General features: G+C 42.3%; 1 protein-coding gene across 4 annotated transcripts in view; it reads right to left on the reverse strand.

Moving 5' to 3' along the window:
• The window catches only part of gpc6a (glypican 6a), a 119,926-nt gene extending 96,780 nt beyond the window's left edge, over positions 1 to 23,146 (reverse strand). For 3 of the 4 annotated variants that reach the window (XM_030376291.1, XM_030376288.1, XM_030376287.1), the window contains exon 1: positions 22,865 to 23,146. In XM_030376291.1, the coding sequence (XP_030232151.1) occupies positions 22,865 to 23,024 (160 nt within the window). In that variant the 5' untranslated portion in view covers positions 23,025 to 23,146. The remainder of the gene's footprint in view (positions 1 to 22,864) is intronic. The other variant, XM_030376289.1, reaches the window with a different exon arrangement.
• Between the last annotated feature and the right edge of the window lie 1,756 nt (positions 23,147 to 24,902).

Below are 24,902 nucleotides of genomic sequence, written 5' to 3' on the forward strand. Positions count from 1 at the left end.
AAAATATGTTGGATGATGGAGAGGGTGTAAATGTTGTTACTCCGGGAGTGAGCAAGGCGATGGAGAGACTAACGAAAGCTTAGGCACACGGCGAGTGAACTGCTCCATAGGATAAATGGCCGGCGAGCCGCTCTAGCCGAGCCTTCTCTCGGAGGGACGCTAAAGTGTGTTGCATAGCGACCGTCGTGCATTTTGAAGGCAGCCAGGAGGGACTACTTTTTTGTATTCTTTAATAAAACGGCTACTTTGACTTTCTTGGTTTCTTTTTAAATGTAGTGTGTCTATGACTTTCGTTTCGCCATAATAGTAACCGTTGTATAAAAGCAATAGATCACTTCAGTCAGTGGTATGTGCTCATTATACCACTGTGAAGGGGGTCGCCGGCTCTCCGCTGCGCGTCAGGGCCGGACAACGCCCCTTAACAGTGGTATAATGAGCACATACCACAGCCTGTCGTGATCTATTGCTTAATTATACAACGGGGGGCCTAAATCCAGCGATCTGATTGGTTCCTAACTGTTGTATAATGAGCGTATACATAACTGCTATGACGCCCGATCATTTTGTGAAAGTTTGCATATTACTCCGCGCCTGGAAGTAGAAAGTTACAAAGTAAAACATATGTTGGATGATGGAGAGGGTGTAAATGTTGTTACTCCGGGAGTAAACAAGGCGATGGAGAGACTAACGAAAGCTTAGGCACACGGCGAGTGAACTGCTCCATAGGATAAATTGCCGGCGAACTGCTCTAGCCGAGCCTTCTCTCGGAGGGACGCTAAAGTGTGTTGCATAGCGACCGTCGTGCATTTTGAAGGCAGCCTGGAGGGACTACTTTTTTGTATTCTTTAATAAAACGGTTACTTTGACTTTCTTGGTTTCTTGTTTATTGCGAGTGAATGTGCTTGTCATTAGCAGGGCACGCTGTCGGTGTGGTGTTGGTATGCAGAGCATTGGTCTCCCTCCACATGCTGAGCAGAACAGCAACTTTGTTTACAGCCGCTGCAAGCTCACAGACACTGCTCTGCTGCCTCTGTTTGCTGGTCACTGGCTAATGGCAGAAATTAAATCTGGTCCCAATGGCTGGGGGGCAATATTAAAGCTACCATGAGAAAAAAAAAATCTTCTTGTTAGCTAGTTTCTACAGTCCATGCCGCTAGACGTATTGAAGTATGTGTGTCAAAAAAAGTGAACCTTTCTGTTCCATTTGCTAATTTCCATGCAAACGGAACCAAGTTGAATTTTAATTAAATTCAGTCGATTGAGGTTGTGACGACTTTCTTCTATGTTGTTGTTCTTTGTTCGTTGAAATAGGTGATATAATACAAGAAATGTCTAATGCATTCAGAATGCTATTTCCCCTTGCCTATGATGTTTTCACACTACATACAGACTTATAATTTGTTCACTTCCACATTTGATCATTAAAAATAAAAAACAGAATTAATCTTTGAAGTATAGAAAAAAACAATGTCATTACCCCTCCTTTTTTCTTTGTCCGTACTTTTACGATCTGTGTCGGTTTGATATTAGAAAATAAACCATAGACGTTGCGGCTCTCTGCAGGGCAAGTTTAACTTGGTCAACTGAATCATAGAAACGCGCCAACTTGCTAATGTTCCGTCGATAGCAATACCTCCCAATCCCCCGCTAGCCCTGCAGCCATCAGCTACCAGCCCTCCAAAACACATACATCACCCTTATTTTTTAACCTGGCAGTGATTCAAATTCGGGGGTATTTTACCACTTTTCTTTCACTATACGTCCAGCAGGAATATATGGGCTCTGCTGAGCGATTGGTGGTGGGGAATAGTGGTACATACCCGGGCCCCAACAAAGATCTGATGCCAAACATTGCTGGAGAGTCCCAGTGGTATATATTAGCCTGCCTGGCCATGGGCTAAGCAGCATATGGACCTCTTCGTTCTCTTCTCCTCGTACCCCCACACCCGGCCAAACTCTGGAAAACACAACAGCTATATCCCAGCCAGAGAGCCACAAGCGCAGGCCATGCTATGCTGTGAAGGCAGATTAAATAATAGCACTTATTCATGCTGAAATTCCATAACTACGTGTACTGATGCAGATAATTAAATGAATCTCTCAACATTACTGAGTATTTCAACATATGCTTTGATATGAATCCGGGCCAGGTCTAATAGTCTATGGTAATGTTGACATTCAAAGGCAGTGCAATGCTTTGGGCTCTCAGATCTTTTCTGTCAATATGCTATTGTTATGTGCTCCTGAAACAGGTATTCATTTTCAGGGGTGAGACCAAGTCATTGTTTTGCAAGTCACAAGTGAGTCTCAAGTCTTTTCCCTCAAGTCCCGAGTCAAGTCCCAAGTCAAGACAGGCAAGTCCCGAGTCAAGTCCCAAGTCAAGACCGACAAGCCCCCAAGTCCTACAGTTTGAGGTTCAAGTCCTTTCGAGTCCTTTTAAGTAATAATATTTTCACAGATCATGTACGCTTTTAAGATCTGTATTTAATAATCAAAACCGTTTTTGCAAGAACATTCTTCAAACACATTTGGAACAAAAAGTAGCTTGATTTGATTAAGTTTGCAAGAGTTTGGTTCCAAAACGCTATAAATCCAATTTGATCAATTTGAGTAAAATTTGTTTTCTTTACTAAGAAAGTGGTATGATGAACGACTGTTTTCTGTTTCAAACTTTCATATAGCATCTTGAGGTTTTAATAACATTACAAATTAAAATCCAGATTTTAATGATAAAATATTTATTTTAAAAACAAATACATTGTTTTACCAAAATGCATAAATCCATTACACGTTTTTCCCCAAATGCTATAAATTCATTGCATCAATATAACATATAAAATTGTTTACACGATGTGGAATGGTGCGCTGTGATTGGTTGACTGGATTTGTGGCGTTCTGCAGAAAAGGTGAGCTGGCGTTTATCGCGGTTTGGAAAGAAAGGGAGATAACAGGACAGTGTAACACGGTGGATATCAGGTTTTGCGGAAAATTTAATATGGGCTTATCAATAGTGACCAAAACCGAACAAAACTATCTTTGGTATCATTTTTGCCAACTGGCACGTTGTTTGACAGTTCCTCTCATTGGTTGTCCTGCAATTATATTCGATGGATGAATGCGGTACATGTAATTACACTTTTTAATCTTTAGGTTTTGGGGAAAGTAGCAAGTCTTTTCAAGTCAAAAGGCTCAAGTCCAAGTGAAGTCACGAGTTACTGACGTTAAAGTCCAAGTCAAGTTGCAAGTCTCACTACATTCTGTCGAGTCTAAAGTCATCAAATTCATGACTTGATTCTGACTTGAGTCCAAGTCATGTGACTTGAGTCCACACATCTGTTCATTTGTCAAACTCAACCCAAAGCTAAAGTTTTCTTCGACTGCAGCACGTGAAGTAAGGCTGGAGGGGGATGGGGGCGTATGTTTACAGATGGAGCCTTTGGTTGTTCCTTATTAAAGCAGGTTTTCTTCTTCTGGATTTCGTCTCCGACCCTCTGGCTGCTCCCCAGGAACACCACTGCCTGCGGACTGACGACTTCTCTCTCTCCTCTTATTAACGCTCTCTCCCTCCCCCTCTCTCAGCTCTCTTTCTCTCACTCTCAATTTCTCTCTCTTTTTCCTTCTCTCTCCTTTCGTTCTCTCTCGAACTCCCCCACTCTCTCTCCTTTCATTCTCTCTCTCCATCTCCATATCCGTAATTTTCTGCCTCCTATCATTCTGTCCCCTCTCTCTCTCTCTCTCTCTCTCTCTCTCTCTCTCTCTCTCTCTCTCTCTCTCTCTCTCTCTCTCTCTCTCTCTCTCTCTCTCTCTCCCTCCCTATCTGCATCTCTTCCCTTATTCCCAACCTCTCTTTTTCTCTCCCTCTCTCTTTCTCTCTATCTTATCTGGCCCTCGTTTTCTTCACTAAGACCAATACAGGGAAGCGTAAACATTGAAATAAGGGTTGTCAATGTGAAAGTTATCTCTCTCTCCTCTTTTTCTTTCCCTCCCTCCCCCCTCCCTCTATTCCTTCCATCTCTCACCTTACACCTCACGTTCTATGCCTCCTCCTATCTCCTCATGTCGGAGTGCATTCTCCATCTCACTCCCATTTTCTCTCTGATCCCCCCCTTTATCTCTCCCTACATGCCTCCCCTCCTATTCTCCCCCTCCCCCAAGTGGTTAGGGAAGAGCAGTGTAAGTTCTGATGTCTGTAATGGAGGAGCCAGCAGGTCAGGGTTTGATTGGCATTGTTGCCGAATGCTCATTAGCATATAGGTTCACAGAGTAGGTGGGGCCGGACCAGAGTGCTGATCTATGTCGCCGTGGGTACACATCCTCCGCCTCTCTTCTGACAGCCCCCTTCTATGTTGTCTCAGCCAGAGTATGCTTAATAGCTTTTTGACACCTCGCATTTCTTCTTCTTGCACGCTCTATCTCCCTCTTACTGCCTTTCTCTCTCTCTCTCTCTCTCTCTCTCTCTCTCTCTCTCTCTCTCTCTCTCTCTCTCTCTCTCTCTCTCTCTCTCTCTCTCTCTCCATCCCACCATGCTGAATATCTTTAGACCTCTTACCTCTGTCTCTCTTTCTGCCTCTTTCCCTCGGAATGGTTGGGGTGAGACACCAGACTTAAGACGTGAACGTCTGTATCACCTCAATGTGATCTTAAAGAAGGTTCTCTGCTCCCCTCACATCCTATTGGTCACCAGGGAAAAATTGCCGTGACTCTTTAGACCCACCTTTCCTTGCTAGAGAATTAGATCACAAGGAGACCGGCTTTTTATAGTAATCGTCATAATAATAACATAGTATTCATAATAATAATCAAGATGAGATAGACACGAACAGAGAAAGCCTCTACCTCGTCCTCATATTGCTATTATTAAAGACCATTTCACTACACTTTCTTGTGCAGAGCACAAGTGAATAGCTCAAAATTATGCCACACTACTAAGATACTGGATACAAAATGATGCAACAATTTGCATTAATAGAGCTTAATTAAGTGTTTGTCTGTTAAAATAAATTTATTCTGAATTGGAATAGCAGGAACAGTTCAAACAGCAATTAAAGCTGTGTTGTAATTAAAGTCTTTACGTAAACCAGAGTCTGCAAAAACAAGACTACTACACAGGGAGAGTGCTTGGCAAAAAACATTAAGGGTTGCTTATAGCAACACTGTTAGAAGAATATACTTCATATATGTATGGATATTGGCTGGAAAAACATTATAATATTACATCCTTGTAAAAGATTAATGATGAATATATGTGTTTTCAAAAGCATAAATGAGGTGTAAACACAAAATACATAAATATGTGTGAGAAAAATAAATAGTGCTGCATGTGAGATTTTGATCAATGAATAGACAATTTAATGCATGAAAACAGATTACAAAATGCTCTGTGTTGGCTTTTAATGAGTGGTAAATAAATACACTTTACATCAGAGAGAGAGAGAGAGAGAGAGAGAGAGAGAGAGAGAGAGAGAGAGAGAGAGAGAGAGAGAGAGAGAGAGAGAGAGAGAGAGAGAGAGAGAGAGAGAGAGAGAGAGAGAGAGAGAGAGAGAGAGAGAGAGAGAGAGAGAGAGAGAGAGAGAGAGAGAGAGAGAGAGAGAGAGAGAGAGCTGAATCTAAATACTGTCAATAGCCCCGCGGTATTGGGAAGGTTGGTTAAATCTTAAGGTATACCTCCAAATGCCAAATACTTGGCAAGATAATTACTTGAGAGAGGGAGGGGGGGGAGGGGGAGAGAGGGGGAGGGAGGGGGGGGGGGGGGGGGGGGGGGGGGAGAGAGAGAGAGAGAGGAAGGATCAAAACACCAGTGAAGCTTGGGAAAGGAATGCCTAGTAGTTGGGGTGTTTGACTCCCAGCTAAAAAGGTCCAGGGTTTGAACCCCAGTGTCTGCACTCCGTGTGAAGGCATCCTTGAGAAAAATGACCTCACCACTAACGGCTCCTAAATTGCATTTACCACTGTCAGTCGTTTATATATCTACGTCTGCTAAATTAAACAGCTAATGGGAAATATAATGAAAAGCAAGCATGAGCTGGTGGAAGGAGAGCAGAGACAGCAGAACTCCAGATCCTGTGGTCTAAAGGAATCCGGTCTCCAGTGAGTGTGTTGGATCACATTTATCCCTGCGGGCAGAAGGAAGACATCAGTGCATCGGCTCATCTCACCCCAGCTCTGCCATCTGGAAGTCCCTCTCCCCCTCCCCCTCACCACTCCATCTCCCCCCACGGGACCCCAGACCCAAATTGAATACGTCCAAACGCGATGACACAGATAGCTCCTGCAGTCAAACCCAGCCATATGTTAGCGGGAGGGCGCGAGATCTCCCAACTTCCAAATAACTTCCCGAGCTGGCCGAGGCCGTGACAGTGATGGATGACTTTACGGGTTCCTGGCGAGGGATGAAGGATCAGACAGGCTGGAATGTCCTCCATGCTTCTTCACCTCATTGTCGTCTCCTTTTGCTCCACATGCAGACAAGAACCAAAGAAGATTGAACCAAACGTGGGGGCCGAAAATCTGCCTTTCAGACATTAGCTCGAGAGGATTTAGACTTAAGGTTTGCCTGGGTTTAGTAAAGACTCTCAGAGAATATTAGAAAATGTCTCTTTTCTCCTTCAGTGTACAATTCTTTACCATTTACTCATTTCAGACGCCTTTATCCAAAGCAATTTCCAGTGTTTTATTTTGGTCATTAGTGTCATTAAGGCATAGGTAGGGGTTAGATACTACAGATACATTTAAATAAGGAGAAGGCAAGGGTTAGACACGCGACAGATCCATGTCATTGAGGATCAAGAAGGGGTTAGGTACTACAGATATTCATGTCATTAAGGAGCAGGTAGGGGTTAGACACTACAGACCCATGTCATGGAGGAGCAGTAGGGGTTAGACGGTACATATACATGTCATTAAGGCGAAGGCATTAAGGTTTGAACAGTGGCAGATGAACAAAAATATATGTATGTGTCTGCAAATTACAATTACAGTATGTACTTATTTTACAAAGAATAATTATAAACTTGATTTTACCTGATTTTAGGTAAAAGTTTAAATGGTTTCCTTTATTTGTCTTTGTATGTCTGTAAGTACATATTGTGATTTCAGTAGTGGCAGCACATATCTCTGACATGCATGTGTTAGAAAAATCGAGTTTAAGTGGATTTTAAGAGGATTTAACAGTTACGAAACCCCTCTCCTCTAGAAAAGTAAACCACTTATAAAAATAAAAACATTGGCTCGTAAAGTTATGACTTTTGTTTTGGTTATACAACATAGTTTGAAGATGCACAACGAATATCCTCATTACAGAATCAAATAAACCATAAAGAAGATGTTGATGTCTAGAAATCAAGTTGGATTCACCCAAAAAATTAAAATAATGAATGTCCCTTAATTAGAAAATATGAATTATATTACATTTCAATATTTACGCCGTCCTCAAATCCATCTGCGAATCGTGTTATTTTACTGTGATACTGCTTTTCTGCTTTATGGTTGTTATTCACTGGCTGACTATCTGGCTGGAAGAACTCTTAGGGCCCTATTTTAACGGTCTGAAACGCAAGTGGGAAAGCGCAAAGCGCAAGTAGCTTTGTGGGCGGTTCTACGGCGCTATCGCTATTTTACAGGCGGATAAATGACGCTTGCGCCGCGGCGCAAGCGTCAAAAGGGTTGGTCTGAAGCAGCCTAATTACCCGTAGGTGTGGTTTGGGCGTAACGTGCAACAAACCAATGAGAGTGCCAGCTCCCATCCCCTTTAAGAGCCATGAGCGCATTTGAATCGGACGAGTTGATATTTTGACAGCGCGTCTGCAGTCTCCGATGAGACAGATGCACATGAATTTGCAAATGGCTTAGTTTCTTGCCAAATAATTTGGCCTAATTCACACATGGAATAAGGGGTTTTCTTCCACAACTTCAGAAATACTGAGTCCTCAAATAAATTTCGGCAAAGAAAACGTATGATAGGCTATAACATATGATATGTGGTAACTGTGGTTCTATTTAATGATATACGCACTACATTATAAACATTGTTTCTTATCAGTATTGTATGCTATCCTAATATGCATGTGTCCCCGCGGTAATAGACATTTCCATTGATTGTATTATGCGTTACGTGTTTAGTTTGCCCAAGTGAAGGAGTTCAAGTACCTCGGGGTCTTGTTCGCAAGTGAGGGAACTATGGAGCGTGAGATTGGCCGGAGAATCGGAGCAGCGGGGGCGGTATTGCGTTCGCTTTACCGCACCGTTGTTACGAAAAGAGAGCTGAGCCGCAAGGCAAAGCTCTCGATCTACCGGTCTATCTTCGTTCCTATCCTCACCTATGGCCATGAGGGTTGGGTGATGACCGAAAGGACGAGATCGCGGGTACAAGCGGCCGAGATGAGTTTTCTCAGAAGGGTGGCTGGCGTCTCCCTTAGGGATAGGGTGAGAAGCTTAGAGCCGCTGCTCCTTTACTTAGAAAGGAGTCAGCTGAGGTGGTTCGGGCATCTGGTAACGATGCCCACTGGGCGCCTTCCTTGGGAGGTGTTTCAGGCACGTCCAGTGGGGAGGAGACCTCGGGGAAGACCCAGGACTAGGTGGAGAGATTATGTCTCAACACTGGCTTGGGAACGCCTCGGGATCCCCCCGTCAGAGCTGGTCAATGTGGCCCGGGAAAGGGAAGTCTGGGGCCCCCTGCTTGAGCTGCTCCCCCCGCGACCCGACCCCCGATAAGCGGACGAAGATGAGATGATGATGAGAGTGTTTAGTTTGCGTGTGTTTAAACAGAGCACACACGCGCGCCCGCATTCATTAATTCTTTTTAACACTCACTCGCGGTAAAACAATGTTTTTCACGATCAAATAGGCCTACTCATCAATCCTAAAAGTTATGGGCATGTAGGCCTACACGATGTCTGTGTCAAGAAAATATGTGTTTGCTGTACGGTGTTTGCAGATGCATTGATTAAAAAGTAGCCTACAACTTATTACCGCTGCATCAGCTGTTCTTTCCCAAATAATTTACCAAGAATGTGCGGCTAGGTAGATGAGAGAAGCAAAGTGTATGCGCGAGGTGCACAAGCAATCCGTATGCATCGCATGCGCATGTATGCTTGCGCCCTTAAAATAGCATCTGAACAACGCGCCACTGACTTTAAACCAGGTATTTCCTGGTCAGTAGCGCAATGGTATTCAGAGACGGCAAAATACCGTTTGCGCCAGAACACGCCTCCTCCTTCCGCCGAACCGCCCCTTGGGGCGCAAGATCATTCCCTAATTTACCGGCGAGTGGCGCAGGTGGCAAAAGAGCGCTCTGCGCCAGTTGTAAACTAGCAACGACACATGCGCCAGTGACTAAGTCACTTGCGCCGGATGCAAGATAGGGCCCTTACTCTTAGAGACTCAAAAGTCCCCATTAGTCCATAGCAATTTAATAAATAAAATGCTTGGTTGTGGCTTTGGCCAAACAGTGTATAATTGTAATCATATGGTTTCTATACAGAGCGGTGAGGTGGGGCCTGAATCCTGGGGTTTTGATGGTTTATGTGTGGCTAAGGGGGGGTCTAAATCCCGGGTTGTTCAGGGCTTTGGTTATTAAGCTTCTGGCTCAGAAGTAACTAACTTTGGATTTCTAACCTCTGGGATATATTTTCCCCCGAAAGTGTTCTGGACGTCAGCTGCTATACGGAGGAAGTGTTCTTGGGTTGTAATACTGTGAGACAGCCACAGTAATGAGTCTATCACTCCACCCAACTGTTCTTAACAATTCAACATTGTAAAACTCACGGATGACGGGAATACACATTCTCTCGACTTCTTCAAATAAATACAATTCATCTTGTTCTTGAATGATCCCACAGAAGCAGAACAACACACGCAGACCTGCAAGTGTGTAATCGTGTGATCACCTGACCTGCTAAACCATTTGTTTCACCGCTCTTATCTTCTAATGCGTTTCAGAACACATTGGCTATTTTTAGACTCCTCTTTGATGAGTCCCTCCCCACACCGTTGAAAATTAATTAGCTCTACATTGAATCTTGCCCCATACCCCGTGATGTCATGTAGGACTTCATGAAGCACTGGTAAGGTTCTTCAACTTTCAACGATTAAACAGGAGTGTAGCGCAGCCCTCTACAATTACTCAGTGTGTGGAATAAGCAATACAAAGCCCGACTGTTTTCCACCTGTGACCTATTCTCAAACAGTAATGACCAATCGGCCAAATCATAAGAACCATGTGTGTTTATTCAACTTCAATATAAAGGCTTATGAAAAGCCAGAGTGAAGACTAATCATAAAAGAGAGAAAAAGTAATAGCATTTCTGGGCACTACTGCTGCAGGAAATGAAGTCAATACTGTAAGTTTGATAATAATAGGTCTGTTATTTACCCAAATAGTTAGTGCTATTATGCCATAGAGGTTAGCTCACTATCAAAGCCTCTGGTAATAAATTCAAATTGAGGGTACAGATTGACCATTAACTCAGAAAACCCCAGAGGGAGCTCTGGGAATTAGACATTAAACTTTATGGACAACACTACCAAATGAGACTCAACTTGGCCTAACCCTTGGCGTTGAGGAAGATTACGAATGGCACACAAAGGTTGTGTTAACTAACTTACTTAAAACGTGGTTCTTTACAAGTCGTTCTTTACAAGTCATTCTTTGTTTCTCTTCGTCTCATCCTTTACATTTTCATATTTCTCGCTCAGTGGTTAATTGGTTCAGTAGTCCTCAACTGGTTGAGCAAGGCATTAATATGGTCAGTGTACAGAGTTTGATTCCCTGTCAAACACAAATGGAAGAGCATTAAGTTAACATAGCCAGTTATGTGTTCAATTCCCTGGCTATCTCAACTGGTAAGAGCATGGCATTAACACTGCCAGGGTTAGTGGTTTGATTACCTGACCTACTATATATATATATATATACGTATATCAGGGCTGCCAAAATAAGCCCGTTAATAATAAGTTAACATTATCTTATTTTAACACGATTAATAACAATGTACGCATTAATGCACATTCTTTTTATTTATATTTATTTTTTACTCTGATTTTGAAAGGTTTATCCCAAAGAATAGTTCCACTTACTTAACATTCAATTACATTTGCATTAAGTAACTGCCTGATTACAATTGCAGTAAGTGCCAGGCTGTTTTCAATTCCCAAATCTTTGGTGCTACTTAGGCTATTTGAATTTAACTATACATGTAGTAACTGTTGGTTTACAATTGTACTAATTAACCGCCTTTTTACATTTCCCAAATCTGTTGTGTTCCGTAAATTTACAGATTAATTGCAAATCAACTCAATATGCGATCAATCGCGATAAAATAATAATAATCTTAAAGCACACACACACACACACACACACACACACACACACACACACACACACACACACACACACACACACACACACACACACACACACACACACACACACACACAGACCTCTTGTCAAGTGCAGGATAAGTTGACTGTCATCTCACGTCTGCGGGCTAACTGCATATGAAACCAAAGCGTTCCTAATAACAACCTCATTAGCCAAAGCGGAGGCTGATTAGCATGCTCGCAACACTACGCACCCGCCGTGATGCGTCTCGATGTCACCTTGAGGCCACGCACGTTCAACAGTGCGGTTGATGACACCTACTAAACAAACACATGAAGGGCTCTCAAGTTTTGAACTGAGATTTTGCGGGGGGATTTTTTTTGGGGGGGGGGGGTATTAACATGTGACTGCATAAAAATGTGCCCACAGACATGGTGAGGAATGTATGATAGTAAGCATTATTGGCCCTTCACACAAATATTCGGAAACAACACTGCCTCAAAAGGCACCAGTAGAGGCATATATTTTTCCCTGAACTTTTAAACGTTGGAAACGCGCAAAAACATAATTATATCTTTATGTGGCATTCAGTCCAATGCTTAAAATATATCTGTGGCATTCAGTAGGCCAATGCTGTGGTAAAGTGTGTAGAGTAAAGTATGACCAAGTGTTTCTTTCTATTCAATAGATAGAATAATGAATAAATACAAGTTGTTCGATTTGTTTCAATAATGGAACATGAAGCAGATAGGCTATCGGGAATCATTTGATGACATTTAGACGAGATGATGGTCGAACTAGAGAGCACGCTAGAGGACAGGATACATAAGTTAGATCTCAGGATGAGTTTCAGCTTTTGTTGTTAGGTCTATGATGGCTGGGGCTGTAGAGGGCCTCATGGACAGATAGCCAGCTTCCCAGCACGGAAAATACTCCTGATCATGTTACGCAGAATTTCTTAGCTCCTCTACACCAGGGGTCTTCAACGTCATCCAGGCCAAGGACCCCCAAACTGATGGACAGATGGAGCGGGGACCCCCTGCTTATATATTGTGTTTTATATTAAACTGGTCCTATAGTGCCATGTATAAATGTACCTTGTTATTTTGCATTCAATACTAAGATATTCAAATAATACACAGGTTCATGCATTCATGTTTTTATTTGAAACATTTGCAAGCTACAGTGAGTAGGGTGGCCATGCCACTGCCATTCATAAACATAACACAACATAATACACTGATACCTGCCAAGATCAACAATGTCTATCAATTGCATGTTATCATGTATAAAAGCTATTCAAGCTATTTGTTTTTTTAAAACATAAATGTGGAAACGAAAATTAGTGATGTTTGTTAGTGTCTTTCTTATCACTCCGCAATAGTCCGGTAACTTATCAACCCCAGCGTGTCCTGTTGCTATGCGACTTCAACATCTTTGGTGGACTATTTCTCTGCTGATCGCTTATTTTCCCGATAATGGCCGGCGTTCTGTACATTATCCCTTACATAACAGCACTCTCTCTCTCTCCCAACAGTCTTGGCTGCGCACTCTCATCCAAATACGTATTGTTTGCGGCGGAGGTCGGGGGTAGATATAAAGACTGGACGAGTCACTGTGCTGTCCTTCTTCTTAATTGAAGGAGCAGGCAGAGAAAAGCTCTCTCCTGCTGGGCTTTCATTGAAATCAAATGCATAAAAATGCCGCAGCCAGTCCTGATGTGTCAGTTGTGCGCGAGAGACATACGAACGTACGCTTACCACTTTTGTAAATGCCATTCGGATCGCATGATAGGAATAGATCTATTCCGATTAGAAATCGGATCAAAAGTGTCCATGTAAACGCGGCTAGTGTGTTGGATTCATGTTAATGTGTATTTAAAGACATTTCAATTTGTGGAAAAAATTGCGGGGGGAATATAAAAAAATGGTCTAATCAACCAAAACTTTCCCAACCCCCCTGCAGTACCCCGGCGGACCCCCTGTTGAAGACCTCTGCTCTACACCATCCCCATCTCTGATATCTCAACCCTTTATCTCTTGAGTAGTGTACCCCCTACACATATACCAACCCTTTATCTCTGAGTACTTTACCCTCTAAAGATCCAGGGCCTTTTGAAGTGCATCTTGTGCTAGAAGAAGGACTGCTGTTAACAACGGGCAAAGAGGAGGATAAAAGCAGCGTTACCGCACACTAGTGACTCATTATGTAAACTTAATAAGTGCCACCCCAGTTAAATATTTTCGGACTTGTTGTTTAAGACCAGCATATTACTTTATTAAGGAAAAATTAACAGGAACATAAAAAAAAAAGCGTATTTTCTGAATCTTCCTGTTAACCCCCTCTGAAAAGAATGCAGCCCCCTATAGGTCCGCATCCCTTAGGTTGAGTATCACTCCCCTAGCTTGGTCTATAGTCCCCCCATAAAAACAAGGTTGACTTATGAGATTAGCCGATGCTTTTGGACCAGCAGGAAGCGTTGGAGGACACCAGCAGCTTTTATTTGTATTGTGTTACGTTTTTGTCATTCAAAACAGGTTGTTATTCCTAGCATGTATGAAACTCAGGCCACGGGAGGGAGGGTAACTCAACCTCCCTGTAATCTTCTTTTCATTGTTGTCGTAGGGTTTGTGACTGGACCTGAGGATGTGTTTGGTGGGGGGCATCTAGCAGGGTCTGGGTCTCCTAACCGTGTGGCATAACAACGCTTTACTGTTCAGAGACATGGAGCCGATTCTTCCACCGAACTCAACTTGTCTTCAGGGGACGAAATTGTGAAAGTGGAAATAATTGCAAATAAACAACTCGTTGCAGCTGCCAATGTCAAGTTTGTTTACTGTCGTTGATGGGCGTGTGACGTTGCCGCGACAACACCACCACGTTTATTAGTGTACTCGTCGTCCCGCCTTTCGTTCTCCTTACCATCCCTACCCCCTGAATCTCAGAGGGCCAACTTATTTAGCGCCTCGCGTCACCCAGTGTGTACCCGCATGTGTCGGGAAAAACAAAAATAAAAAGTCCCAGGTGTGATATGTATTTACATCCCTGACACCTTGATGGGGAACGTCACAAGGGATCGCTTCCCCACAGCCCAGTATGGAGCACGTCTCTCAGTCACACTCTCTCATCAGCGTGCAGAGCAGGGGACTACAGGGCTATATCCAGATCACCGTGCAGAGACAGAGAGCACCCAGGGACCGGGAGAGCGGCCGGAGCAATATATCTGGTACGCTCCCTGAAGCGGGAACATGTGTCTTGGTAATGACAGGGATATTATTGCAGCTATGGTGCAACTGGGGGTGGGTGTGAACGGGAGACAAATATCTGTAATTTTCGATGGTGTACTATTGTATTCAGGTTTCTTGTGTGTGAGGTTTTTCCCAAACCTTGCGTTGTTCAACCTGCAACTTTTCTTGTTTAAAACTGCAGAATAATCTTTGGGGTTTTCTCTTTGTGATGTAATCTTGTGTAGTGGACAGGGGCAGGCGAGGCCCGGCTCTGTCTTGTTATAAACCCTGAGATGAGTGCAGGAGTGGGTGTGCGTGAATCAGTGGAGGCTTAGTGACATATGCAAGTGTCTGGAACACTGCAAAATTACCATCCTAACCTTTTGGCTACCTCTCCTTGGCAACAATGAGCTGAAAAAAAAAATACAATTAAATAGTTTAGGAGTTTGCATGTGCATATGCTGTAGCATATGCTGCATAGGGCTGGGCAATAAATCGATTACGATTATCAATTGCCATAATTCTCACGTCGATTACGACGATAAGCATTAGACATAAATGCTCGATATAAAAAAAATGTTCTGATATTGATTTACCCTAACACAGTTAGCCAGTCACACAGCAGAAATAAACCTCTACAAACATTTGAGATGGTTGCCTCCCTGCCAAAGGAGTTTGATGTGATAGTCACAGACATATCTTTTAGTTTTAAACACATTATTTTATGTAGCATAATATCTGGTTTTACAATGTTTACATTTTGCACTTACGTAAGCACTACTTAGTTCATATTTTATATATTAAAGTTCAGTTCATGTGCCAGGGCCTTTGTTCATCTACTGTTTTACTTTTTATGCATTGGTTGTGCGAATTCGGAGGTTTTATTTTTATTTACATTATTTTCAATAGGTTACAAGGCAAGCTACCTTATTTTGTTCTGTTTGGGGGCAGATAAAACATGTTTGTGAAGTTAAATGTTGATATTTAAATGTGATTAAATGTTACCTTATCACAAATATGGTAATAAACAAAAGCGTAAGGTTTAACTAATGAACACTCTGGTTTCTTCAGGCTTCAGCAGTATCAAATTATATATCGTGATTAATATTGAAAAAATAATCTTGATAATAATTTTTGCAATATCGGCCAGCCCTACATGTGCACAATCAAACTCCTAATTAAGGAGTTTGCATGTGCATATGCTGAAGGATATGCACATGCAAAGTCCCTAACTATTTGGTTTTAGTTGTTTTTTTTTCAGCTCATTGTTTATGGTAAGATTGACAGAAAATAACAACTACGGCTGTATGTTAAGTACTCATAGTTATGCTTTTTTTTTTTTTAAATTTAAATTAAATCTTAGCATTTGACCTATGCTTACCAACTAGGAGCAGTTAGCACAAAGGTTAGTGCCCGGGAAAAAACTCCAGTTATACTACCCTCGCCTTGGTACTGGATAGGTTGCATGTTTTTGGTTTGGGGGATACGGCAGCAACCGGAGGAAACCCATGTGGACACAGGGACAACATGCCACCTCAAAATAAAAAGGGCAGAGTGGAAAAGCCTCGGACACAGAACCTCCCTCCCTGGTGGCAGTGGATGGCCTTAGAGTTCAATGAGCATAATAAAAGCAGTTGTAGTGCTTTTAAAGTGTAGTGTTATTTACGCTTGTACCATTGTGTGTATGAGCGTTAACAACTGCCCAGACGGAGCTCCACACATCCACAAACATCGTAGTGATATACTTTTAGTGCCGAGAAGCTTGACGCTCCCGGGCGTGGCCATCAACATTAACCACTGACAAGACCAAGCTCCACACATCAACAGATGTCCCTTCATTGTTATGTTGAAGAGTATAGTAAAAGAGAGTTTGAATGGAGCAGAGAGTAACTTTCACACTTTCACTAGTTGGCAGCAAAAATAATAGTTTCTCCTAATTACACTTATTTTAGTAAGAGTGACAAAATTTAAAATATTACTAGGTTGAAGCTCGAAGACATATTACCACGTAAAAAAAGGGTATATTTATACTTCAGCACAGGATACACCAGTTTTCCACCAGTGACAGTGGAACACACAGTGGGATGTAAATCCAAAACTCACAAATGCCTTCCATTGAACTGGCATTTTATATCCTCCCTCTCCTGTTTCTATTCCACTATATCCCTCGCCGTTGTGCGACCTGCTAATCCCCAAACTTCAATCACATACGTCCTTCCAAATTTACCGCCGTTATTCTCCAGCGGCTTTTTGCAGCTTGAGAGGGTTGGAATCTCTAATCCGTGTTCCATTACTGATTTAGGCTGGCAGCTGATTGAAAAGTGAAAGTGAAAGTGTTGTCTTGGTATCCTAAGCCAGCCGAAGGGTCTTTTCACTGAGTCTCTGGGAGCACAAACCATGGTTCCTTGTAAGCTTGAATGTGCAATGTATGCATGCAATGTGTAGAGGGTGGTCGTATGGCACCTCTTCATTCCTTTCCCATAATCGGATCCCAACTTCCTGTTCCTTTTCATTTTGTTTTGCCCATATGCATATACACTATACTTCTTATCCTACTACAGAATACTTAGCTGAATTTACTTTTCTCTGTGCATATGTATTAACCTAATAATTGCTGACCAGGGTCCCATGATCATTATACACTTCCTTTTGATTCCAAAACAAATATTGTGGACGGACAAACACTTCAACATGTTTCATCAAATTTGACAACAGTGCCACACAGTTGGTACTCACACTCAAAATGGAAAACAAGAACTGAGAATAGTTTGTGATCTCTTTGTCATATGAGGAAACAGAAGTGGGAGTGAAGATTTGAGTGAGTTGTAAGACCTGACACATTTGGCTCTCCTAAGGCAATATGCACTCATGGCAGTGCACGTGTGTCCTTGTGTGTCAGCTCATCTTCACATCTCATCAATTCCTGTCCCTGAAGATGTTCATGAGCTAGTGTGGGAGCTTACTGTGCCTGACACAGCTAAGAACATGCTTATGTAAATGTACTAAAAATAGAATGTCCCCCAATATGTTCTTACTGTTTACTTCGTTCAATTTGCTTTGAGATTAAAATTGAATCATATTTACAGAACATGAATTTGGTAATGTTCTTAGTAGGACTGTCAAGCTCTGGTCAGTTTGTCGATTGGTTGGTCGATTGATTTGTCGATATGCAGTTACTGAGGACAAATGGTGTTACTTTTCTGTGGAAAAAGATGCTACTTAATCCCTTATTCAGGAGCTAGAGGGACATATGCAGGCTGATGTATTTTTTTTCTGATTTTTGTGTTTAATGCACGATAGGTTTAGAGTAGGAATGTATCAGACTTAGCACCTTGGCATGCATTGCAGCCATCAATATTAAGGACCCATTATAATAAACACTGAATAAAACCTTGAACCACGGACAAAGAATCTGAGTTGGTAGAATGTCAACCAAGATTTCCTTGGTTGACTACAGCCTTAGTACTGGGAGTATAAACTTTGGTACTTGGTTGTGCACACTATGTGAATTCCGTTATCTGCTAGGCCTTTCCCTTAAAATAGGTGAACTTTAATAAACCATTAATCAACAAAATTGAATGGATTAATGATTATTATTGTATAGCCTTAGCATAGGGGCTAGGGTTAGGGTTATAAAAATGAATACCTTAATTAACATGAACACCATTACCTTTATTAACATGATCAAGATTATTAAACATAAACATCATTATGTACGATAACTAGACCATTATTTAACTATTATCTGACTGTTAGATAATGCTTATTAATGCATTAACTAGAGTTAATCAATGGTTAATCAATGTACCCTTAATGTGAACTGTTACCAAGTACACAACATAAATAAATAGATCCTGAAAGATGTTGGTGAGTAGGTAGACATCGCTGATGCCGCCATGGTAAAGCTAGTGCCATGGTAACGCTTGTGAAATTGTTTAAACTAGCTGCTAATGCTGCCATGAAAGACGTCCCAGGTCGGCGCCAGAAGCTTTTCATGGCTCTCTGCTCTATTGTTCTTGAAAACAGCAGGTCCACAAGAAATTATGGAGGTGTGACGCATTGATTGATGACTAACTGAGAAAAAACGTACACACCTCCACGCACACACACACACACACACACGCTGGGCTCACTCATGGCTGTAAGCGTGCTGTGACTGACTAGCGTGTAATAGACCTTCTCCGAACCGGGCGATAGATGGACACGAGGGCAGAGGAGGAGGAGAGGAGAAGAAGAGAGGAGGATAGGACAAGGGGAGAACAGACCCACTGGGTTTCCACATGGCTGTCCGCTCGATGCTCTGATCTTGCTCTTATACTTCATCCTCTCCTTTCCTTCCTCACTCTCCTCTTCTTTTCCCTTCTCTCTTCATACGTTAGTACCTCTTTCGTCTCTCCTAACCTATTCTCCTTTCCTCACTCTCCTCTTCTTTTCAGCCTCCCCTCCGCAATTGCTCGTCATACTTCATCCTCTCCCCTACTGTCATCACCTCCTCTCGTTTCCTCTTGTCACCTCTTATCACCTCCTTTTCTCCTGTCTCCCCTTCCCCTCTATTCTACCCTCCTTTCCTCTCTACACCCATCCACCTCTCCCCTAATCTCAGCTCTCTCTCTCCTCTTCTCTTTCCTCCCCTCCACTCTCCTCTTGTCACTGTGCTCATCCGCTGCTCTCAAAGCCCTCCGCTCCCCTCCTCTCGGGTCCTCTCCACTCCCTTCTTCTCCTCTTCTCTCGACCCCTCAACCTCCATCCTCTCCACCCATCGACTCCCCTCCCCTCCCCTCCCCTCCCCTCCCCTCCCCTCCCCTCCCCTCCCCTCCCCTCTCCTCCTCTCTCCTCCTCTCCCCTCCTCTCCTGAGTTGGTTTGGCTGACAGAACCCACTGTTTTTTCTTTTGTACAAACAAAACTCAAACTACTGAGAACTACTGATGGCCTCCCTCCCTATCAACCCCCCTCTCCCCCTCCCTCCCACCACTACCGGCCGCAGCAGCAGCCAGGTGCCTCCCTCGTGGAGAAAGAGGAGGAGCAGGAGAGGAGGAGTTCTATTTATCAACATGGCTGACCTCCATCCCGGAAGGCTAAAAGAACCAATTACGTCTTGTCCAACTCACTGCCAAAACAGTTATTACTATTCTCCCCGGACAAATACAGCCGGCTGCCAAGGACTGCACTGACTATGACGGAATGGTTTGCACCACAAAGTTACAACATGCCGCTAAAGTCGGTGTTACTCCTAATGGTCCAACATGCATCTCAGCTGTATTTGTATTCTTTCTAAAATAATATCTATATATATTTATATATATATATATGAAGCACCTTTCAAAGGTCCCAAGGTCTCATTTTAGGGTAAACATCTGAGGTTTAAAATCTGATGTTTAAAAAAAAAAGGAACTAACAGATGAAGAAGGAAGCAAACAGAAGACCACGTGTTTATGTTGGGGGGAAAGAGTAGATGGGCAGGAGAGAGAGCAGGGCAAGAGAAGCTGTGATATGAAGGGGAGGCTTAACACACAGGATGAAAGTTGAATGTTTGGAATTAAAATAATGGTTTCAGGACCCTTGGTGTGAGCAGGGAGAGGTTTCCAGAGTGCGAGGGCAGCAGAGGAAAAGACAGGGGTGGTGTGCAGATGGCCAGAAGATAATGGTTGGAGGATCAACATAAGGTCTTTCAGATGTCTTGTAGCCTTACATATCAACCACAAATAAAACTATAATATTAAAATACATACAAATATATCAGCCATTTCAGTGTTTAGGGAGAAAATATGAAGGGTAAAATGCAAAGAAAATGTTTACAATTTTGTAGGATGAAAGTTTTTTTAAATTGTATTTTTATTTTTTGTGTATCACGTTAGCAATCAAAAACCTTGCCTCAGGTTGTGTAGTTCAAATATCTGCTTCTGTGTACACAACTCAGAAAAAGTTGTATATTGCCCTAAAGTTTTCAATAGCATATGCAAATGAGTAAAGAAAATGTTATTTGTAGCCAGAAGGGAAGTGGCATCGCTTCAGCGTATCATGTAAGGACGGATGCTAATCCCACTAACTCAACACATATACATCTGATTACAAGCTATTATTAACATTGCTAATTACCCCTAATGAAGTCATTTTCTTAAAGCAGCATGCAAGGACTCTCACCTCTGTGGTATTTACTTAAAGGTTATTCGAAGACATTAAAAATCAAATTACACATCGAGAACATGGTTTATGTGAATTTTAATGAGTGTTTGATCACTGTGCGCCACCCTCCCAAAAACAGATGGTTTAATCTTGATCATAGCAAACAGTGACATTTGTAGATCAGCAATTACCATGAAGGTGTTGTCTATGACAGGTGTTACATAAGCTAACAAAGCTAGCGTCAGTTTACTACCAATCAAAAGGTTTTTCTGATAAAATAGCACACTTTGCTTTTCATTCAAGGTTTGGAAATACATAATGTGTCTGAATTAATATGCCCTGAAATACTGAATAAATATTTGAAAACGTTCTACCCTTCGTGTGTGTGTGTGTGTGTGTGTGTGTGTGTGTGTGTGTGTGTGTGTGTGTGTGTGTGTGTGTGTGTGTGTGTGTGTGTGTGTGTGTGTGTGAGCGGCCAACCTATAATGCAAATTTAAAAAATCTGATTTAAATTGCAAGGTAGTCAATTTAACACTTCATTTTATGGATTTGCAATTGTAACTGGTCCATGAGGGGATGATACATGGATGCTGGGTGGGCCAACTGAGGGGTCCAACATTGTTTTAATCAAAGTTGACAGTTATAATGACGAGATAATGAATTCAAGTCTCTAACTGCACAATGACACCCCCCCCCCCCCATTTGCCACATACACACACACACACACACACACACACACACACACACACACACACACACACACACACACACACACACACACACACACACACACACACACACACACACACACACACAGGTATTGTCCCAAAAGAAGCGTATGCCATTATATGTGTGCGTTTTGCGACCAGCGACTTATTAAAACCCTTTCTCCACTGTGTCAGCTCGACAGTAGAAAGTCTGTCTTGACAGGTTCGTTTCTAGATCCGCCGTTGAAGCCTATCTTAGTGAGGTAGTCTTAATCCCAGAACTGCTTTGAATATAACTGATAACATAATGAATGAAGATATTGTAACAGATAGCACAATATAAATAATATATAACTAATAACATAATAATATACATATTGCTTATATAACCGAGAACATAATGTAGATAATATAACAAACCACAACAAGAGGTTATGACAACCATCAATATAAATCGTCTACATCAAAAGAGCAAATATCGAAAGAAGAAAATGTTTGGCTGCGAATTTTGAGAAAAGCCTTCTCTGGCGAATGCGTTTCGAGTGTACAGAGCCCCCTACTGTTAAATAATATAGTTTACATTTGAAAGCTCCTGACAGCACCGTGTTGAATACGGCAACAGGTCTGAGCATCTTTTATATGAAATAGATGGAAGGAGATGCAATTCTGTCATGTATTTTATGTTTCTTTCTATTCTTTATTCTTCTGAACACCTTGTGCCTAGTCTACTTAAATGGGTAGTTTATGTTGAACTAATGTTATTATTCATATTGTTATCTCTATTATGTTAAATAACCTACTTTATTCTACTTCGAGAGGTTAATCTTAAATTATGCACTTTAAGTTATCCGTCAGCAAGGTAGTTGGTCACACACTCCCAGCAATAGTTTGAAAATGTCACAAACAACTATGCTGCCTTTGGATATAATACCTATATATTGTATATAAAATGTTTTGTACTGTAACACCTTTTCTTTTTATTCTTTTGATCTAATCATAAGCATGTTATTTCATATGAAACATTAATCAAGCAACAAGACTGTTCACAGAAACCCAATCACTGAAGGCAGCCCGGTACCTCGCCATGCAGAGAGAGCATACTCCTTATTGGATGTATCATATATACTCCTTCCCAAGTTATGAATGAAACACACCTTGTTGTTTCCACGATCAGCATGAACAGGAACTGTGTACCATGGACAGCTCCTATCGACTGAAGGCGCAACATCATCCATATTTGAACAGACCATTTTAACTACGTGATGGAAGGAAGTGATGCGATTTAAGACACTTTCACTGCGGCTCGTTGTAAGTGAAAGAACCCAAACTTGCACACTACTACAGAATCTGTTAACAGCAGCAGGCGTCCGCGTTTTGTAAAGCAGTCCCAGGTAGTCCAGACCGGAGTCCATCGTTGTATTCTCTTTTAGGTTGTCATTGGATGTTTGATTGACAGAAGGTAAGGTTTTGTTACCGGAGTGGTGCCTACCTGATATCTCCTGGTGAGGCACATCGGCGATGCTGTATTCCAGAGCGTGATAAGCCTGCCTCACCTCCCCGCAGCTCCGCGGCTTAACGTCTCCTCCGGACGACAGGGACAGCATGGAGAAAGTACACAAGGCCACTTGTATTCCCCACATAGCTGTCATCACGGATAAATCCTGGAGTTGGTGAGATTAAAACCAAAAAAAAATAAAACAACGGTTTGATAAATCCTCTGGTAGATCCAAGCCGCTGAATGCGAGGTTTGGGTCAGGGTTTCGGGTGTTTATAAAGAAAACACAACCTCACGCCCACCACGTTGGTGCGCAACGTCCATCACGGCGTATCTCTCCTCCCGCGACACGCGCTGCACTTTGGAGCCAAATCCGTTGAAATCGATATCTTGTAGTGACCTCCGTTTCGATGAACTTCTGTGCGTACACACACTCACACACAAGCAGAGAGCTGTTCTGTCAAACCAAACCCGGCGGAGACGCGAACGGAGCACCACTGAGCCCGGAGTGGAGTGGGGGTTTCATTGGCGCAGGAAGAGTTGGAAGCGCGGACGGAACCCATTAGGGGATTATCGTCATAATAAAAATAATAATCAGACGCACGAGCGCAGCGACATATTGCTGCTTTTTTGTATCAGAGAGCATAACAAACCACACACAAACAACACCGAGAGAAAAAATGGGACATTGACGTATTGATACGCGACCGTATTGATGATCCCTCTCAAAACCATTGACTCGCCTGACAGATGACTCGCCGATAGGTCAAGCTATGATTTAAAGCTCAGCAACATCGTCAACTGGTTCAATCATAAAGAATCTACGGTCATGAATACATCCACGTATTACTTGCTCTTTCTACACAACACCCTCCGAGCTACATTTTTTATGAATCATTTTATCCTATTTTCAATGCTATTTGTTTTAAGTACCGCCTTATTCCAACTTGCAATTCCCTACCTTGTATAATTTATACATTGGGTGCTGACGCAGCTTAAATAAAATGTTGCCAGGTAGGCCTAATTAAGTGCTTAGCATTCTGGACATGGGTTTATCAAAACGTGCAATGTAATTGGACTCAAAGAGACCAACTAGCACATGTTACACGTGTACTATAAACAGTATTGTTGACCTCATGATGTTGTCCATGTGACTCATATAAACTCTCTGCCTGATATGAACTGTTTGAACAGTCTGACGGCGAATCTCTCTTCTCAATACACACACGCAGGCACGCATACACACACAAACACACAACCATATAGAGAGACACACACACACACACACACACACACATGCATAGACATACACCCAAGCCTACACATACACACTAACGGTTTTGTTTGTTACACAAACCTGTAGTCAGTGTACATCTGTGTACACAAACACAGATGTACACTGACTGCAGGTTTCCTTGACCTTACAGAATACACGTCAGATGTTTTTTGGTTTCTTCTCTTCCAACCGCTAAACTCTCTGCCCTGTGGAGTGACTGGGCTCACAACCATAGAAGTGTCAAGAAGTTTCTGGTGACCTTTCGCGCACACACACACACACACACACACACACACACACACACACACACACACACACACACACACACACACACACACACACACACACACACACACACACACACACATAAAATAATCACGAATGGGTATATTTTAATGTGGTCCAAATCTATACCATGTAGATATATAATTCTCAGAGCATACCTGTCCAGATAGGTTTTTTTTTTTCTCTATGATTATTAGCAACCTCCTTAGCCCAGCGGTGCCAAGTCAAGGCTGTAAACTCTGCTGCAGAGGGTAAAGAGCTTTGCTTCATATCACAGTAACACAAGTAACACAAACCAACTGTCCCACACAGTAATTCCAGTTGAAGGTGCTTGCACACTGCCCCATATAAAAACAGACAATGGATTAGGGATTGTGTCATACCGGTTGTGGGTTGTTAGCTGTATGCGACTTAAAGAGTGTGATTAGCCATTATGAGCCATTTCAAAATCGACCCATTAGTATTTTCACA

This window comes from Gadus morhua, chromosome 14 (genome assembly GCF_902167405.1).
Source record: "Gadus morhua chromosome 14, gadMor3.0, whole genome shotgun sequence".
Taxonomy (NCBI): Eukaryota; Metazoa; Chordata; class Actinopteri; order Gadiformes; family Gadidae; genus Gadus; species Gadus morhua.